The sequence below is a fragment of the Camelus ferus genome, chromosome 19, assembly GCF_009834535.1.
Source record: "Camelus ferus isolate YT-003-E chromosome 19, BCGSAC_Cfer_1.0, whole genome shotgun sequence".
Taxonomy (NCBI): domain Eukaryota; kingdom Metazoa; phylum Chordata; class Mammalia; order Artiodactyla; family Camelidae; genus Camelus; species Camelus ferus.
In genome coordinates this window covers 30,191,462-30,210,871 of record NC_045714.1, presented here as the reverse complement: position 1 = coordinate 30,210,871, position 19,410 = coordinate 30,191,462, and the positions used below count along the sequence as shown (strand labels likewise).

General features: G+C 39.3%; 1 protein-coding gene across 6 annotated transcripts in view; it reads right to left on the bottom strand.

The window, feature by feature from the left end:
* Positions 1 to 359: 359 nt before the first annotated feature.
* Positions 360 to 19,410, bottom strand: part of HAO1 (hydroxyacid oxidase 1) — a 52,485-nt gene continuing 33,434 nt past the window's right edge. The window contains exons 5-10 of one of the 6 annotated variants that reach the window (XR_004313143.1): positions 16,060 to 16,151; positions 9,161 to 9,338; positions 8,996 to 9,065; positions 6,271 to 6,305; positions 4,197 to 4,307; positions 360 to 2,844 (exon numbers count right to left, since the gene is read on the bottom strand). Coding sequence is in view for 3 of the 6 variants with exons in the window: in XM_006187072.2 (XP_006187134.2) it covers positions 6,235 to 6,305; positions 8,996 to 9,065; positions 9,180 to 9,338; positions 16,060 to 16,151 (392 nt within the window). In the remaining 3 variants the exon portion in view is untranslated. Of the gene's footprint in view, positions 2,845 to 4,196; positions 4,308 to 5,499; positions 6,306 to 8,995; positions 9,066 to 9,160; positions 9,339 to 16,059; positions 16,152 to 19,410 lie in introns of those variants that run through there. The other 5 variants (XR_004313142.1, XR_004313141.1, XM_032461852.1 and 2 more) reach the window with 5 other exon arrangements.

The window sequence follows — 19,410 nt, the reverse complement described above, 5'->3', positions numbered from 1 at the left end:
TTAAAATCACTACTTAAATTTCCACACCATGACAGACATTATATTAAATAACTTTTTCAGAAACTCTCAAAAAAAACTGGAGTGGTATCGCTCATTAATATTTAAACTAGACAGCATGGTTATAATAACTAATATTAAAACCAAAAATATATTCTTGACTAGGGTGAAACTATTGCCTACTATTATCCAGAAACTTTTAAAAAATCTGAGAGGTTTGCTCATTAATATTAAAACCATATAACATGGTATCAACAATAAAGGAAAATCTGAACCAGAAGTGTGTTCTTGACTTGGGCAATGCTACTTGTTCATATGGTAAAGGAATCTGTGCTGCTGGATCAAAGAGATGCCAAAGTTCCTTAGAGAAAGGCTCTTTATTGTGCCAGCTGGCTATTTAGGGTACAGGATTTTGTCTACTCAAAAGGACATATTTCACTATGTCTAACAAACTTGGCTCACACTTTTCAGATTTTCAAGATGTCAGCCGTTACACTACATACCATGTATTCTTATTACAATCGTTTACACAATAGCTTACACATACATCATTTCTTAGTTTAAGAGGCCATCACTCTTCATTATTACATACTATAGATTAATGATATTACTCTCACACCTAAAGGATGAAAGTTAAAGTTCAGGATTATTTTCTCAAGATGATGTGTTCATTCAGTGGCTAGTCCAAGCCAGGAACTCAAGACTTCAGACAAAATTTCTGGGCTCTTTCCAGGAAGCCATAAATGAAAAGATTAATAAGAAAAACAAACAGACAAACAAACAAAACCAAAGCTGCTTTAGATCAGTATAGTATTTTTCTCCAAATAATTTTAAACATTATTACATGTATTACTGCAAGGAATGTGCCCACAATACAGATAAGAGCTGCTGTAACATTTTAGTTTTCAAATTGGAGAGCTATGTTGAAAAAATTTTATGTGGCTTGCCCAGGGTAACCGTGTAGCAAGGCTGGTGTTAAGTCTGTTGGATAAAGTCTCTCCTCTGCCTAAAATTGTTCTGCATATTTAGATCTGTGCTATCCCATACTATACCAACTGGCCACATGTGACTACTTACATTAAGAATAATTAGAATTAAATCAAGTGAAGCCTTCAATACTGGGCACATTTCAAGTGCCCAATAGCCATATATACAGCAGATATTAGCTGCTATATTAGAAGGCACAGACAGACACCAGTTTCATGATCACAAAACATTCATGGGACAGTGCTGGTCTGGATAATAAGAATCTTTAAATGCTTGTTTTAATAGAATAAATTAAAAATGTATAATAAGCACTGATATTACTATTATTAGAACATTGTTAGTAAAGCAAACATAGGAAAATGGAGGGCAATGTTAATAATATGTTAATAATGGTTATGAGATATATGCTGGTTAAGTTGGGCTTTTTTCATATCTAAATTAAAATGAAAACAGTGTGCTAGGCATGGTTCTGTTTTTAAATTGTGGGCCATGTGACATGTAGCATTACCTCAGCTGAAGGCATTGAAATTCAAAGATAAAAAATACATCTCACCACTCTGCGCCCTCATTTCACAGCTGAGACTCTCAGGGTCCTAAGGTTAAATAATGTTTCACGTGGACAGTCACTCAGCTCTTCGGGGTCTTAACCCGGTGCTTTGGGGTGGGCTGGCCTTGACCTTCAATTAGCAAAGTTGGTACTAAAGCCCTAGCATATCATGTGAAGCATAGCACTACCAACCACGTTAGCTGGAAGACTCCGCCTGCTAGAAACAGACTCAGGAGTCTGACTATCCTGGAAAACAAATCAGCTTTAAAGATAGATGATCTAACCAGAGAACACAGGTGGGAAACCACGCCAGAACCTTTTTCCCAATGGGGCTGAAGCAAATGAACAAACAAAATCAAATTTATTGCTCACTGGAATTCCAGCCCTTGTTTTGGCATCATTCAGGGTAACAGGATTCTTGGTTTACAGAAGATGCTGGAAAATTTTCAGTTGAACCTATGCTTACTATCTGAAATGATATTCAGAAAAATATCAGTAGGAAAACAGATAACCAGATAAAAATAAGCATTTCTTATTTCCCCCAAATATCTCTGGGCAACCACATTAGGGAGGAAAGAAGATACAGATTGCTCAAGTTAGACTTGGATACTGACAGGAAATTGCATCTTTTTAAACAGATAAGATTCCCCACCACATAAACACACAATAATACTCTTCTACCATTTGTGTTAACATTTGTATTACCTAAAATAAATCTTATCCTGATGTTCTTCTATAATTGGTATGCAACGGAGCACACATTGAAGCAAATATAGTTCAGAAAGCATCCTCTATCTTTATGTTGTAAGAAACCTTCAGATGTTCCTAACCAGACAAACTTTATTTTGTTGCTATGCAACGGACATGCAATACAGTCCATCAGACAATAAATAAATTATGAATTTTACAATGAAAGGTCTTTTCTCCCTGTTTGAGAACAAGCCACAACTTCCTTTCATGCTATACTAATCCGCCACAGCCCTCTAAAGCTGTTTCACAAACGCTAATGTTTTGGCAAGATAAACAAATGAATGAATAATACCTCAATGACACAGATACAGTTTGCAAACTGCACACTCAGGAACCAGTACTGTTTGATTCATTCCTGCAGGCCTGGGATCCTGGACTCCCCAAGCCTGGTGGAGAGGAGGAAGTTTATTTCACATCCACATTCTTCCAGGTAGCATAACATAAGCAAGCTTAAACAAAAGAGATTCTGATGAACTCCGTTAGTGGGCATCCATCACTGCTGCACATCTCACGCATGATTCTGTGGAGGGACATGAGAGTGATTTTCACCACAAAGGAAGCATCTGTGAGGACAAGATGTTACAGGCGCTGAGAAATTGTGACTCATGGGCCATGACCCAAGTCTAACATGACCTGCTCAATGTTGAAAATGTTATATATTTGCCAACATTGAAAAATCTTCACATAACAATGTAGATGTCCAGCTTTTCTTGAAAAAAAAAATCTGAAAATAACACTGAACTTGCATTTTCACTAAAATCAGTTGGAACCAGCTTCCGGCAGAAGAACCGCGAACAACCCAAACACACAACATGAGGAGAATGAATCGATACATTACGGCGTGTTCATGCACTGGATCCCTACAGAGCAGTAAACAGAGCTAATGACTGACAGGCTCAACAGTGTGAATGAACTTCAGACAAAACCAAAAACAGCAGTATGTATGGTGTGGTTCCACTTCTATGAAGAGCAGCCATGGGTGATGGAAATTAGCATAAGGTGGCTTCTGGTAGAGGCGATACTTTGGGGATGATGTTTTGAAAAGTTCCAAATCTTGATCTGGGTGGTAGTGGTCACGTGGGTGTATGTGTAAAATGCCACCACCTGTGACAAATGTGCACACTGAACACACAGCACTGTAAGTACTTTGTGCTTCAATAAGAAATCAGTTTCAACAAGAAGAAGCAGCTGGCTGAGAAGTGACCTTTTTTAGGTGGGTCCGTGCCCAACAGCTGGCTCATTACATGACCTGCTTAGCAAATCAGACTTGATGCTCCTTGCTCTAGACTTGACCGGTGGTTCTCAAAGTGTGATGCCTGGAAGAGCAGCACCAGCCTCACCTGGGAGCTCATCAGAAATGCAGATTCCCAGGCCCCACCTCAGACCTGCTGAATCCAAGGCTATGGGTGTGGGCCCCATAGCCTCCAGGTGATTATGACACTCTCTCCAGTTTGAGGAGCCCTTCTTTGGGGCATCAGATACACTAAACATACAAGAAAAGCAGACTTGGCCTATATTAAACTACGTGTTTCCTATTACATATTTTAAGAAACTCAGGAACAGAAAAATCAGTTGTCTTCCTCAAAGAACTTCTTTCAAGTTCAAGTGAGAAAATCCTTAGAAACAGATATCCACCCAACACATCCCATTCCTGTCTCAGACGTCAGGAGGTTTTGGTTTTACCATTCTTACAACTGGACTGGAGACACTCAAAAAAAAAATGTAAAAACAACTTCGTATCTTTCTGATTATGCAAAGAACATACATCATAAAGCATTCAACTACATTACAACTCTGAAGAAAATACATTACAACTCTGAAGAAAATCTGCATTCAAGGAGGTAGCATGGGGGTCATAAATGTGTCTAGAAAGTTACCAATTAAGACCACTAACCCCCATTCTCATAAAACTTACTTAAAACACCATGTGTGGACCTCCATTTGCTGGGGAAGTTATCAGGTTTTCAGCAACCACATACGAGGATGGAGCCAAAGTGGACCTTCTTTGCTAACAGCAGGTGCACCCCTGAATCAGTTGGAGGGATCCAAGAGGTACTTACTGTTAATTGAGATTAATAGTAATTGGAAAAGTACAAAACAGTTATAGAATATGACAGTAATATTCCTTCTTGGTAGTTGGAGAAAAACTTAAGGGATAACTCTTCCTTTTTAATCAGACTAAATGATTCTTCTTTATCAGACCTAGATATAATGATACAATTTCAGAAAGAAAGATCTATGTTTGTGTCCATTATAGTATTTATGAAAGCCCTAGCATTTAAAGGAAAAAAAAGAAGGAGGGAGAAGGGAAAGAGATGGAGAGATAGAGACAGAGAGACAGAATGACAATGACAGAGAGAGAGGCAGAGAGATCTGAGAATAAAACATTATAATAAAATAATAAAACATAATTATCGTGATCGTATTTTAAGGTAGTGATTCTCTAAATTGTTTCATTCAGTACTTTATAGTAAATGAACAACCAACAAGCTGGTGAGAAGACAATTTCAAAATTACTTTGGCTGCTAAGTTTCCCTCCCAGCTGTCAAACACCTGATTTGGGAATAAATGAAAGTCATCTGACCAGAGCTTCATGGACAGGCAGGCAGTGCAGTCACACAGGATTCCACACCCCAAAGAGGGCCTCGTGCTTGAGTTTAATGTTCTGTTGCTGGCTTGAATTCTTAATAATTTTGAGTTTGTATTTTATACGTAAAGGATGACAGGACCATGGGTCATGTGCTGGGGGGCCTGGAGCCACATTGTCCCATCTCCCACCACCTCCCCACCTCCCCACCTCCCCTAGACAAGACCTTGGCTAATGGCCCACCCACCTGACCAGTGACAGTGGCTCTGTCCACCCCCACCCTCCACTCTGAGTCAGGACAGATCACAGGGTGATGTTCAGACCCCTGTGAGGGTCTGTACTTGCCCCATGAGTACCCCCATGCCCCAGGAAACATGACATTCAATAGCAAATAAAAGCTACCATGGCAGGTTAAGAGAAAAACCTTGAAAGAAAGGGAAAGTTCTTTTTCATGCTATTTGAATTAGGGGCCATCATTTCATTTGGCAGGGGGCCTCGCACATCACGTCACTGGCCATGACTGTGAGCGAGAAAGAAGCAAAGGGATAACGAAGAGGGTCTACGAGGTATAAGAAAATTAACAAGTGTACATAAGGTGAACAGGGAAGACATTCGGGCTCAGGGATCAAAACAGTTGAATTCCATTTTATTACAAATGGACCAGGTAGAATCTTTTCAAAAATCGCTTTATTTCTCTCTGACTAAGAAGCCATCTCTATCATAAAATACTCAGATATACTAAAGATACTAAAGATGTGAATGGAAATCTGCATTCAAAGAAGGAGCATAGCTCAGGGTGTCAAAAAAGTACTTAGAAAATCACAAATTATCACCAATGTATCCCAGTTTTATCAAGCACCATCTCCTCAGTGTTAGGAATCCAAACCTGCTGTTTCTCCAAGGCACTCTCAGTCTTTTGAACCTGCACTGACAATTTAAGAACACGGTTTTAAGGAAATCCCAACACAATGCGGGTTAATAAACAGTGAGATCATTATCTTTGTACTCCACATGAGCTACCTCCAGTCTTACCCTGGGATACCTTTTGTTTTGCAGCACGTTAGCCTGCCAGGGGATGACGCTATCTAAACACATTTTCAATGTTTTCCTTTTTAACAGTTAATATATTTCCAGGATGCAAGTCCATTTCTTTCTAAAAGGTTCCTAGGACACCCATTGAAAAGTCAAAAGCAATGAACTTAAAATAGCAAGGGATTGCAGTTTTGTTGGAGAAGAAGGACACCCTTTGTATCGAAGTGGAGAATTACAGATTGTGGTCACTCTCTGCACAGTGTCTCTTTGTCAAGTAATACATGCCAAAAAAATAATAATAATAATAATACAGATGGGAAAATATTGTGCACTGTCAGATCTTGGAAACGGCCAAAGGATTTTTCCTCACCAATGTCTTGTCGATGACTTTCACATTCTGGCACCCTGAAAAAAAATAACGCATACATTTAATACGAAATGAATGCAATAATAATCAGGCAGGTAATCGTTTTCCCCAGGAATGTGAAACTTGACAAATGTAAGGTTTATGATTCAAGGTAGGCTTGCCAAATCTTATGTGGCATGAGACCATTTTTATTACCTAAACAGTCCTTAACACAGAATGACTGGCACATATTTTTATTAACACAAAGAGCATATTCTTTCTGCCACATTTAATAGAGAGGCAGTGGCTGAAAACTCTCTTTGAGGATATGTCTGTAGCAAATTAAAATGCAGAGTGAGGATTCACAGAATGGCATTCTTCTCACTGATACTGCATCCACACAGCTTCAGCCCAGGAGAGAGCAGACCAGTGATCTCCAGAACCCTACCTATGAGGACAATCTGGGTGATACGGATCACAGAAAAGGAAGCCCTCCTACCTTCAAAAGTGGGGAGTTGATAATTGACTCAAGATGACCCTTTGAATCTGGAGGTCCATTCTGAGTCAAATTCAAAATAGTCACTAGTGATAATGATGATTATTTACTTGTTCATTCCAGCAGCAAATATTTACTGTTTACATGTCACGTGCTGCTCTAGGCACTGGGGATACTGCAGTGAGGGCAACAGACCAAGATCCCTGCCTTACGTTTGGGATCTTGATAATTCTTACATTTTAGAGAGGAAACAGATAATACCTAATGCATGTAATTTAAAAAATAAATTATATAATAGATGATCTATAGAGGATGTTAGGTACTACAGAAAAATAATGAAATAATGGCAGGGAAGAAAAAACTGGAAGTTGAATGGGTGCAGGAAAGACTGCCATTGTCAATATGGTGGTCAGGATGGGACCCTGTGAGGAAGTAGGAAGTAGGCGTGACTTGAAGGACATGAGGGAGTTAGCCAGGTAGATATCTGGGGAAAGAGCATCCAGGCAGAAGGAACAGCCAAGGCCAAAGCCCTAAGGCTGAAACGTATCTGATGTGGTCAAGGATCAGCAAGGAGACCAATGTGGCTTGGGCAGAATAAGCAAGGGTGACAGTGGTAGGAGCCAAAGTCAGAGCAGTGACACAGGTCAAAGCACATAGGCCCTCACAGACCATCAGAGGGTTCTGGTATTTACTCTCAATAAATCGAGAACCATTGGAGGGTTCTGATCAGAAAAGTGCTGATATGATCTGAGTTAATACTTAAAAGGATCATTCTGGCCATCATTAAAAATCCACAAACAATAAGTGCTGGATAGGGTATGGAGAAGAGGGAACACCCCTACACTGTTGGCGGGAATGTAAATCTGTGCAGCCACTATGGAGAACAGTATGCAGGTTCCTGAAAAAACTAAAAATAGAGTTATCATATGATCCAGCAATCCCACTCCTGGGCATATATCTGGAGAAAACTCTAGTTCAAAAAGATACACACACCCCAATGTTCATAGCAGCACTATTTACAGTAGCCAAGACATGGAAGTAACCTAAATGTTCATCAATAGATAAATAGATAAAGAAGATGTAGTTTTTATATACAATGGAATACTACTCAGCCATAAGAAAGAGTAAAATAATGCCATTTGCAGCAATATGGATGGACCTAGAGATTATCATACTAAGTGAAGTAAGTCAGAGAAAGACAAATATCATATGATATCACTTATATGTGGAATCTAAAATATGATACAAATTAGCTTATTTACAAACCAGGGAGAGACTCACAGACGTAGAAACAAACTTATGGTTACCAAAGGGGAAGGAGCAGGGAGGGACAAATTAGGAGTTTAGGATTAACATATAAAAACTACTCTTTATAGAACAGATGGACAACAAGGTCCTACTGTCTAGCACAGAGAACTATATTCAATATCTTGTAATAACCTATAATGGAAAAGGATATGAAAAAGAATATACATATATATATGCAAAACTGAATTGTTTTGACGTACACCAGAAACTAACACAACATTGTAAATAACTATACTTCAATTAAAAAAATAAATAAAAGGATCGTTGTGACCCTGGGATCAGAATAGACTGGGACAGGGATGTGAGCAACGACAGACAGGCTGACTTGAAATATCTAAGGAAAGAGAGATACCAGTGGGAAGGATATATCCAAGATGAAGAAAGATGATGAAGTCTCCGGCCAGGATGGTGGCAGTGGAGGTGATGAGTGAGGTCTCCTTTACAGATAGCACCTCTTTGGATGTGATGGGACTAGAGAAACAAGGAGTCAAGAGTGACTTAGGATGTTTGATCGGAGCAACTGAAACAATGGGATTTACATGAACTGAGTCTGCAGGTAGAGTAGGTTTAATGGAAAGAGTCAGTAGTTTAGTTTTAGAGTTTGAGATGCCACTTAGACATTCGGGTGGAGATGTTGACTAGCCAGTTAGATTTATCGTTCATGCATTATGAGATGAGGAGTATGATGTAGTATCTACCCTTAAGGTACTAATAAGACTCGCCAAAATATCCCTAATAAGACTGTCAAAGGTAAAAGCTACAGACAGCACACGATGAGGAATTCCTCCATTCAGAGAGCGTTCTGTGCTAGAGCTGTGAGTATGGATCCAACTTTAAACTGAATTACACTCCAAATGATTCCATCCCCTTCCCCCTCAGGTTCACTTCTCTCCATGAAGACCCCCAGATGAAAAGAAAGTTGTAAGTGAGGATGCCAAGTCTTACCACTCAGAGCCATGGCCAACCAGAATTCTTCCTTCAGTATCTCAAGGACGTCTTGGACACCTTTCTCTCCCTAAGGAAGTAAAAGACACAGATCTTTCAGGTAAGTCAGTCTGACTTGTTTCATGGCATTATTTTACTATCAATCATCCTGTTCTATACACTTACTGCTTCGTTCTTCAATTACCTGGCACGCCAAGCCCCAGATGATTGGTCTCCCCACAAACACAGCCTTGGCTCCCAGGGCCAGAGCTTTCAGAACATCAGTCCCTTTCCGCACACCCCCATCCAGGAAGACTTCCACCTTCCCTTCCACGGCCTCCACAATTTCTGGCAGAGCATCAATCTGTGGAGAGAAGAGGTCAATCATGAGATTCTATGCATTTTTTAAGATTATGAATGATTTGATTTGATTTGATTTTTCCTTATTAAAGAATAGTTGATTTACAATGATTCAGGTGTACAGCAAAGAGATTCTTGTTCGGATTCTTTTTCATTATGGGTTAACACGTTAATATTAATATCAGCCTCAATAACCAAACCAAACTTTGGGTAGGGTTCCACCCTAACCCAGTGAATGACCACTATTGCACATTACCAACAACAAAAATTATTAGGGAGGTGGTGAATAGATGAAATTCCCAGTTTATCTATCAAACAAAAAAGTTCTCACTGTATATTGTTCATTTTTAAGGGAAAACTCATGAATATTGATTTTTTTTTAATTATTTCACTGAGCGATTCTAGCACCAAAGGGAGATTGTATGATTTTTAAATTTTCTAGTATTTTGCATATGCTTACTATATTCTTATTTTCCCATTAAGTAAACCTCAACTTCCTTGGGCCACCAACCATCTGACTCGGGCTTAGAGTGAAAGAAGCTAGGATTAGAATCAACAGTAAAATGACTCCCTCCTAAAATAAAAGAGGTGCAAATGTTAGCAACCAAAAACCAAAAAAATTTGGACTCAGTGGCTTACTTTTCAATCAAAGTCCAAGTTTTTTTTTCTATTCCTGATATTCAAATTCAAGCATCATGATCACAAAATATATATAAACACAATTTAAAAACACGTTATGATCTTAAAAGATACAGAGCTATTCTTTATTAAACACATAAATATAAATGAAGTGTCTTGCTCATCTAATCATTCTGAACATTATTTACTCATTGAAAAATCAATTGTTAAAATTCATCCTCAGATTGTGGTGAAAGCAGTGGTGTATAAAAATGCAAACACCATAAGTCATAATAAACTTAGTTTCTGATTTCCTGTCCAAAGTCCTTTGCATCCAGCTGCACATCGGAGAAGTCCCCCTGAAAAGATTTGTCTTGCTTTTAGGGAACGTAAAGTCGTGCACCTTCAAGGGCCTCATCCTGACTGGCAGTTGATGGGTTTATATCAGCACTAGAGGATATAAGATCTTCCTTGAGGTTGATCTGGTAAATTGCGCTATTGGTCCCAACTCTTAATACCCCTCTGAACCCACTCTTTTCCCAGGGCCACTTTGCAGTGTTCCCTACTGAAAGAAACAGAGTGCATTTGCCACTCCTTGACAGTGGCCTTGGCCTTGCAACCTACTTCAGCCAATGACACGTGAGCAGAAGTGGCTGAGTGCCATTTCTGGGCAGAGGCCTTAAGAGACCTCCCGCATTACAACTTTCTCTTGCATCTGTGCCATCTGCCATGAGAGGAGACTCCCCTGGCCAAGGCTTCCCCGTTAGCTGAGACCCAGGATAAATATTCAGCAAGCCCAGCTCTCCCAGCCAAGCCCAGTTGGACCTGAAACTTGGAGCACAGCCACCTAACCAGCACCAAATCCAGATCAGCAGACCCCAAGTTGACACACAGCTTCCTGGGAATAAAGAATGTTGATTTAAATCACTGAGTTTGGAGTCTAGTTTTACAGCATCATGCACTAACAGCTAACAAAGTTGGCCTGTAGCCAGTTCAGTTAACAGCCAATAGCTGATACAATTGGCTGCTTTGATGTAAATCTTTGCATTTGAAAGTGGAAACAATTCACAAGATGACCAGTAGGTCGAAGTCTGTAGCAATTACCCATCTGCATCCCCAAATATTTAAATATAAAATTAAGCCCAATCTCCATTTAAAATGCAAACAGAAGAAGCTACCATACATTCAAGTGCAGTTTTTCCAGAAATAATTGTGCTGAAATCACTCAAAGGCTTTCTCACTTCTCCTCTAAAATTTCAGAGGCTAAACTTAAAGAGAGTTTTATGTAAAAGGTTGGAGGAAGTGAAGGCAACATTTGGCACACGGCCCCTAAACGTTTGGCAGGTAACGTGATTTTCCCCTTTTCCTTCTGGCTTTTCTGCCTTGCCAAACATGCTTTGGATCCATTTACATACGTCCCTTTACCTATACATAGTCCTCCTTTAACAGTCAGGCAAGTTACATCAACATCTAAATGCTACAATTTCCAAGTGATGATGCAAGCTATAATTAAGCATATTTCCCCATTTGAAACCAAAACCAAAGAAAAATATTAGCTAGCTCGGGTTCAATACACATTTTCAAAGTCACGCACATCCAGTCTGTTTAGGATATTTCCAATGCCCAACCTGGCCTAAAAAGCAAACGAATAAGGATACTTAAAATGTGAATCCTGGGTTATACAACGAAGCCCAGACTGGTGTTTCCTGCTTCCGTGGACAAGGATGTTCTATCTGAAGCTGGGCATTTCTATCCTCCCTTTCCTCTTTCTGTAGCTGTAGTTGTGCTGGGTATACGTTACCCAGAATAATTCTGATCAGAGCAGATTACATAAATAAATATAGTAGACAAATCCACCATTTTATGACTGTAATGTTTCCGTCTTTCAAGCTTGCTGCACATCTAAGAGACCATTCATTTCAGCTTTTCTTTCCTTAGTAGTTCTTCAAACAACTAATTGTAGGCTTAGCACCAGCGGGGTTACAGGAAAATATGGTAAGATTCCAATATATTACTGCTCACTCATCCATCCATTCATTGATTTATCAAACACCCTATTGATGACCTGGTGGATCCAAGACACTATGCCAGGCAGCTTAAGTATCCAAAGAGAATCCCACAGGACTCTGGCTCCCCAAGAGTCTCCTCTTTCCTGTTCCTGCTCAAGGCATACTCTTCCAGGTCCTCCATATCCCATGAAACTCCCACTCACAGGGGGCTCTCATCTTTCTACCTTCTTAGAGCAACCAGTGTTATACTCTTGATTTCAGATATTTTAGGTATAAATCCCTTTAAAGATCCCAAATCCAAACTGATGAACACAAACAAAAGCAGATAAAGCCAGAACTGCGTGAGTTAACGTGAAGGAGACAGATTCCAGGCCACTGCCCATAAACCCTCCTCTGACTCTCTATCCCACCCAGGCAGCCCCAGCTGGGAGTGGGGTGCCAGTTCTAACAAGCATGGTCCACATAGATCTGGCTGATTGTTTGCAATTGCAAAAAGGTCTGCAACTATCTCTCTCCTGACCATCAATTCCTTGTGATGTGACATTTCTGCTTCTCTCATCATGAGGGAGAAATGGGGCTAAAAGAGCCAGTTTTCCCACCCCTTGAATCTGAATCCCCCTTGTGACTTGTTTTCACTAATAGAATGGGAAGTGACAGTGTGCCTGTTCTAAGCCTAGAGCTCAAGAGGCCTTGCATATTTCCACTTACTCTCTAGGAAGTCCGTCACCTTGTGAGAACCAGCCCACCTAATGTGCTAGATGTGAGGCGATGCCCAGCCATCCCTGCTGAGGTCATCCTAAACCAGCTTGTCCTAGAAGACCCAACAGCTGACCACAGATGCATATGAATGACCCTAGCCAGGACCAGAAAAACCTCCCAGCAGATCTCAGCTCAAATTACCAACTCACAGAGTTGTGAAATGAATAAATGGCTATTGGATTTTAGCCAGTAAGTTTCAGAATGACAAGTTTCAGAGTGGTTTGTTACACAGCAAAATCTAACTGATACATCAAGTGTTTCTCAAAGGTAGAATTTCATGAATCCCTTTTAGAAGGAAAAATGAAATTTCTTAGATCTCATAGAACTTGTCCTAGGGCTCAATTTTAGAAATTCTGATTTAACAACCCAAAATATATTACACGAAAATATTTTACAGTTGAGAATTTTCACTAAAAAAGAATGTCACATTTTAAGCTTATCAGAACAAAACTGAAAAATAATGGGGAGAAGAAAGCTCTGAATGTTCAAAGACTCCAGAGAGTCTGATTTTAGACCCCAGTTTGAGATATTCTTATACTGTGGATTTTGGAAATTGATTTGATTCTGTCATATCATTCTCTAACTACCTCAAGATCAATCTTGGCCACATTATTACGGCTTTTGCAGTGATCTTATTTTTAAACTCTTTGGTGTAGCAGAAATCTGGCTGTGGGTCTCAGTGGCACTATATGTTAAGATGAATCAAAGTTAAGCTCCTATTTTAGGACTGCTAGTGATGAGTATTTCTCCATAAAGGAAACCCTGTGATTTATAGAAATGTAGAAATCATACAACCCAGCTTTATTTTTTGCAACCAACACAACACTCATTATGAAGAGGCTTAGGCTGAAAAGTCTGAGAAACTTACTTACCCAGCTATCAGCCCTCAGAAGAGGTAAGGTAAGGACTTGAACCCAAAATCTGGGTTCATTTCAATGCTCTTCCCATGACATCACACTGCCTCTTTGGCTCCAACTTATGATGTCACAGAATGTTCAGGAGAGCAAGTCCTTCTTTGAATATACTGAAAAATTCTACACCACAGCCTCCTCTAAGCTTTTTGCCACTCACTTCAAAGCCAAAAACACCTTTGCTATAAACTGAATCCTTTTTCACACTCCACTCATCGTCATGGGCCTGAGATTTGCTCTAAAAGTATGAGGCAAAATTCAAGCAAGCATCTCCTCTCATGTACACATCATGCAAAGGGGAGGGTCATTGTTTTTTTAGAAACAGTCTCTGAGACCACAACTCAAAAAGCCCTTTTAGATAAGTTTCCATATCCCCTGAGCCAGAGGGAAATAAACCACACCATTCAGATATTTTCCCCTTAAAACCTAGCTAGATGTGATTTCAGTAGATTTAGATTTTATTTTTAGAAAACAAACTTAATTTGGCCTGCACACTAAGTCTACGTCTTCATATACTGGGGAGGCATAAATCTGTGGAAAAGTCTTGAGCTGTGATCAACTTCCCTCTGCCCAAAGGAGGTCTTCACTCTTCCCTTCTATTTATCTGCAGGCAGTGTTCAGTATCACCTAAAAAGATAGGTCTAAGTCATGCTAAATTGAAAAGGGCTGAAAATTTCCAGTTTTACGATTTTAATTATTGACTGTGTCCAAAGACTTGGTTCGTTCCTACTGTTAGCCCCTTAGTGCTTCAAGAAAAACTCTAAGTGCAAATATATACATATTTGTATCCAGTATCCCCCTGTAGTCATTCAATCTGCCCTAAGACCTATACTACATCTACGGATTTAGCTAAACCAACCTGCTGATTTAAGGAACCAGGAACCCACTGCTACGTGGCTCACCTAATTGTTCTGTTCTACTTCCAACTGTTTGAAGACATTCAACTGCTCATCTCAATTAAAGCCATCCCATAATAACTATGATGAAATGGTTCTGACAGAAGGAGAGCAACGCATATGATGATCCAGCTCAGAAATGATGGTCTAGAATGTCCATCCACATTATTTTACATACACATTTAAATTTTGTCACATGGCGCTAGCTTTGCCTATGATAAATTAGATTATGGAATACTAAAGTTTAGAAGCACCAGAGAAATCATCTAATTGACTTTTAAACTTTAAAAGACAAAAAACTAAGGTTTGGAGGGGCTATTGCTTCCCTCTGCCCCGTAGCATCACTGTTCCCTTGGCTACCATAATGATTCAGACCACCTCACTGGTCTTCCTGCCTCCTGCCTCCTGCCTCAGTCCAATTTGTAAGACTCATTGCTGCTAAACAAAGGCTTTCCTATTGCATATCCAATGACTCATAATATTCAAGGACTTCCTCCCTGACTGGTCTGAGGAGGTGTATTTCCCAGGTTCCCCACTCCCATCAGATACTGCAAACAAAATTGATTACTCAGGATTCCCCAAACACATCCCACCCTTCCCATTCCACTTTTAGACCCACTTCTAAAACTGCATAGGAGCAGAGCAGAGATGAAAGGCAATTGCAACCCCATTGCCTCATCCAAAAGCATCTTGGTCACGTCTCCGCAAGTGGACGGCACGTAAGGAAGCCGTTTTTTAACATCACACCCCCACCTTCAGCTCCAGCCACCATTCTGGATCATGGATCCATGAAATCCACCCCTGGATATGCATCTGCCTGCATGAATTTTGATCCATTTCTGGGCTCCCCCAGTCCTTGATCTTAAAATTTATTCCTGCTTGGGCTCCTTGGCTCTTGTCCCTTTGGGGGCTAATTGCTCTCCTTTGTAATTAACTCCATCCCACATCATTCCAGCCAGTTTAGTTTACTTTCATACCTGGATTCTGGACCCTGATATACCTAGCATAGTGTGTGTGGTGTGTAAATACCATAGATGCACGTTGGATTTCCTGGGTAGCTGTAATAATTACTGGCAACTCTGGCTCCTCCGGGTCCCCTGCGAGATTCTGCTAGATTGATGTAGGGTGCAGCCTGGGCATTAGGATTCTTTAAAGTTTCCCAGGTGATTCCACTGTGCAGTCAAGGTAGTTCACAGCTCCAACAAAGTAGTTCATTTGCAGCGGACCTCTCCTCCCTGGGCCGTAGGACGTCTACCTTCTTTCCCCTCTTGCTCTCACTCTGTAGCTCCTCAACCCCCACCTCCAGGAAACTCATGGCATAGTCTTTTCTTTCATACTCCAATTTACAACATACCTAATGGTATATCTATGAATACAAGAATAATCCCTGCCCACAAATGCCTGCTCATTCAATTCAGGCTTTTATAAGTTCACCAATAAATAATTAGACTGAATAATGACCTAATTTGGGTAATTATTTGCCACTAAACTTAAAATCTGAGGTCAAAACTGGGGTAGAAATAAAAACTCACAGTGGCTGGCACTCCATCGAGCTGTCGAGCCCCATGATTTGACACCAAGATCCCATCCAGACCGTGTTTAACTGCCTCCTTGGCATCATCACCTAGAAAGAACAAGACAACCATCGTGTGGAAAAGGCAGCTTAACAGATGGCTTGGGTTTTAAGGCCAAAGCTTCCCAGTCAAAGGGAGCCTCACCTCACACGTATATACCTTGCTTGCAGTTAGCACAGAAATACACCCAAGGGTTAAATCTAGAATAATAGTGACGGTTTCTTCAGCCAGAAAAGGTTAACATTTATAACAATTTAATGATGAAATAAAGTGATTGATAGATAATAAATTGGCATGCAGTTAAAATGTATTTATCCTCATAAGGAAGTACCCCTGCTAAATATTTTTTTATTATTAACAAGATCATATTATTTAGTATTTAACATAATTACTCCTCTACAGTTTGGACAGCATAAAAGCATATATGTCACAAGCACTTTAAGGGTAAAAGGTGATGAAAAAGTCTATTTCAAAAAGATTCTTTAATACAAAGTTATAACTTCAGTAATTATTTTAAGTGATAATGGTCTATAATTGAATGTATTTTGCCCATTGATGTAAATAAAAATATAATATTAAAATATATACTACATCTCTAATCATGCTTCAGAATCTATTGATTTCTGAAAATACAGTTTTAAAACAGAATAAAGTTCTCTTAAATCAAAAAATATAATATTAAAATATATACTACATCTCTAGTCATGCTTCAGAATCTATTGATTTCTGAAAATATAGTTTTAAAACAGAATAAAGTTCTCTTAAATCAATTTCCAACTTTATTTTATATTTTAAACTATTATGCTCAGCATTCTCCCAATAAAAACCATTTGCTGATAGAATTATGAAAATAACACTGGTTCTCAAGTTTAACACTCAAAAATAGTTGGCCCATGGTTGCAGTGAAGTCAGATTTTGGAAGCTTAAGCAGATGGAATCAGAACACTATATATATTTATAAATTCATCAAAGATCAAGGGGAAACCTGACTAAGAAACTGTCCTGTGAATCTTTATTTTCAAGGAGTCATAAGAGAATTTGTAAAACTGATAGTTTGAAAGTTTTATCTAAACCACCATTTTCCAAACTGTGTTTCATGGAATACTGGTTTTTAAATATTCCCACTTTTTAAAATGATGCTAGTAATACTTTTCTTCTAAAATTACAGATATATGAAAATGTTAAACCCATGTGGTATAGACTGAATGTTTGTGTCCTTAAAAAAAAAAAATGTATGTGTTGAAGCTTTAACTTCCAATGTGATAGTATTTGGAGATGCATTCCTGGAGAAGTAATTAGAGGTAGATGAGGTCATGCGGGTGGGGCACTCATGATGGTATTAGTGCCCTTCTAAGAGGACACCAGACAGCTTGCTCCTCTCTCTCTCTCTCCATGCACACACAAGGAAGAGGTCATGTGGGCCCACAGTGACAAGGCGGACATCTGCAACTTGGGGGAAAAGCCTTCACCAGAAACTGACCATGCTAGCACCCTGATCTCAGACCTCAAGCATCCAGAAAGGTGAGAAAATAAATTTCTGGTCTTGAAATCATCCTATCAGTCTACTGTATTTTGTTATGGCAGCCAACAAAGACATCATGTCATCATCATGTTGTTATTATTTTAGTGTCACTATTATTATTAAAGAATCCACCTTTAAGGAACACAGTGACAAACCCTGAGATACATTGTTGACCCTTGAACAACAAGGCAGGTGTTGAGGCACCGACCCTCCATGCAGTCAAAAGTACTTGTAACCTACAGTCCTCCACATATGTGGTTCCTCTGTATCTGTGGTTCTGCACCCACAGATTCAACCAACCCGGCTGGTGTAGTCCCCTGGTGCTTACAGTTGAAAAACATCCACCATGCAGTTCAAACCTGCATTCTTCAAGGGTCAACTGCAGCATGAAAGGTCATCTGATACACGAATTTCCAGAGTTTACCACCAAGCTATCTTGTAGGTTATCTAGTCACTTGCAAACTTATGTTGTATTAGGCAGTTTGTTATATACTAGATATACTACTGATATTCTACATTTATTTTTTACTAAATATAAAATCCAATGTTTCAGTGTAAAATGTAACTGTTTTGGGGGACCTGTTTTAATCCAAGCATGCATGGCATCTTATAAGGTCTCACCAGCAATGTCCAAGCCTCTCACGAGGAAAAGGCCCAAGCCTCAGGACTGAAAGACGACTTTTCCCCCAACTCCATTAGTTCATTAATATTTTATATTTTAACGTTGCTTCCCATTTGGACCATACATGTTTTATTGCACAGCTTGTCCGAGATTTCCAATTGCCCTTCTTTTCTTTTTTTCTCCATTTATCATATGACTTTAGAGTCTCCTCAAGCTTCAAACCCTCCAGTTTGAATGTATTTAATCTATCTAATGTATTTAATCATCTTTTTTCCCCTCTGGAAGCTATCCCCCAGAGCCCTCTGCCTTCCTCCCCTATCCTGCTCCCAAGGCCTTACTCTAGATTGGTGCTGCTCCCACCAGGTTGAATCTATTTCTAGTCAAGGGTATGCTTTCAATTGGTTAGTGTTCTCATTTGTTTACACTATATTCCTTTGTGACTTCTTAAAAGGATCCAGGGGAGGTAAACTTACAGAGCATTGAAATACCATCTCATGTGTTTCAGTGATAATTGGAGTAGGCATAATATTAGGTTGAAAAATCATTTTCCTTAAAACCTTGAAGACATGACTCCATTGCCTTCCAGGCCCACTGTCGTTGACAAGAAGTTTGATGCCAGTTTGACTCCCGTTACATTGTAAGTAACCTGCTTTATGTTTGTTTTCTCTCCTGATATACATTTTTTTTCCTGAAATTTCATAAGGGATGTAATAAGCTGTAACTGGTTTTCTCAGTCTAATGATTTATGTCTCCAGCATTCAGTTAATGTCTGTCTTTAATAATTTCTTCCCTTCCTCTTTCTTTTATTTTTCTATCCAAAACCCCTATCGGTTGCATATTGGACATATTAAAAGGTCTTTAAGTCTCTCCTTCATTTATTTATATTTTCTTTCTAGTTGTCTTTTTTTTTTTTTACACTTTGGAAATGACTTTGACCGTACTGTTCAATTAATCAATAATTTCATTTTAATTCTAGAGATCATGTTTTTAATATCTGGGAGCTCTTTTTTATATTCTGATTTTCTTTTCATGGCAGCCTCTTCTTATTTCAGCATATTTTCAACTTCCCTGAGTCTGTCATTTGGAATTTTTAAACTTCTTGTTCTTGCTTTATCTCTTTCCCCTGGGATCAGCTTTCTTATGTATTTACTTTGGTCTTTTATGG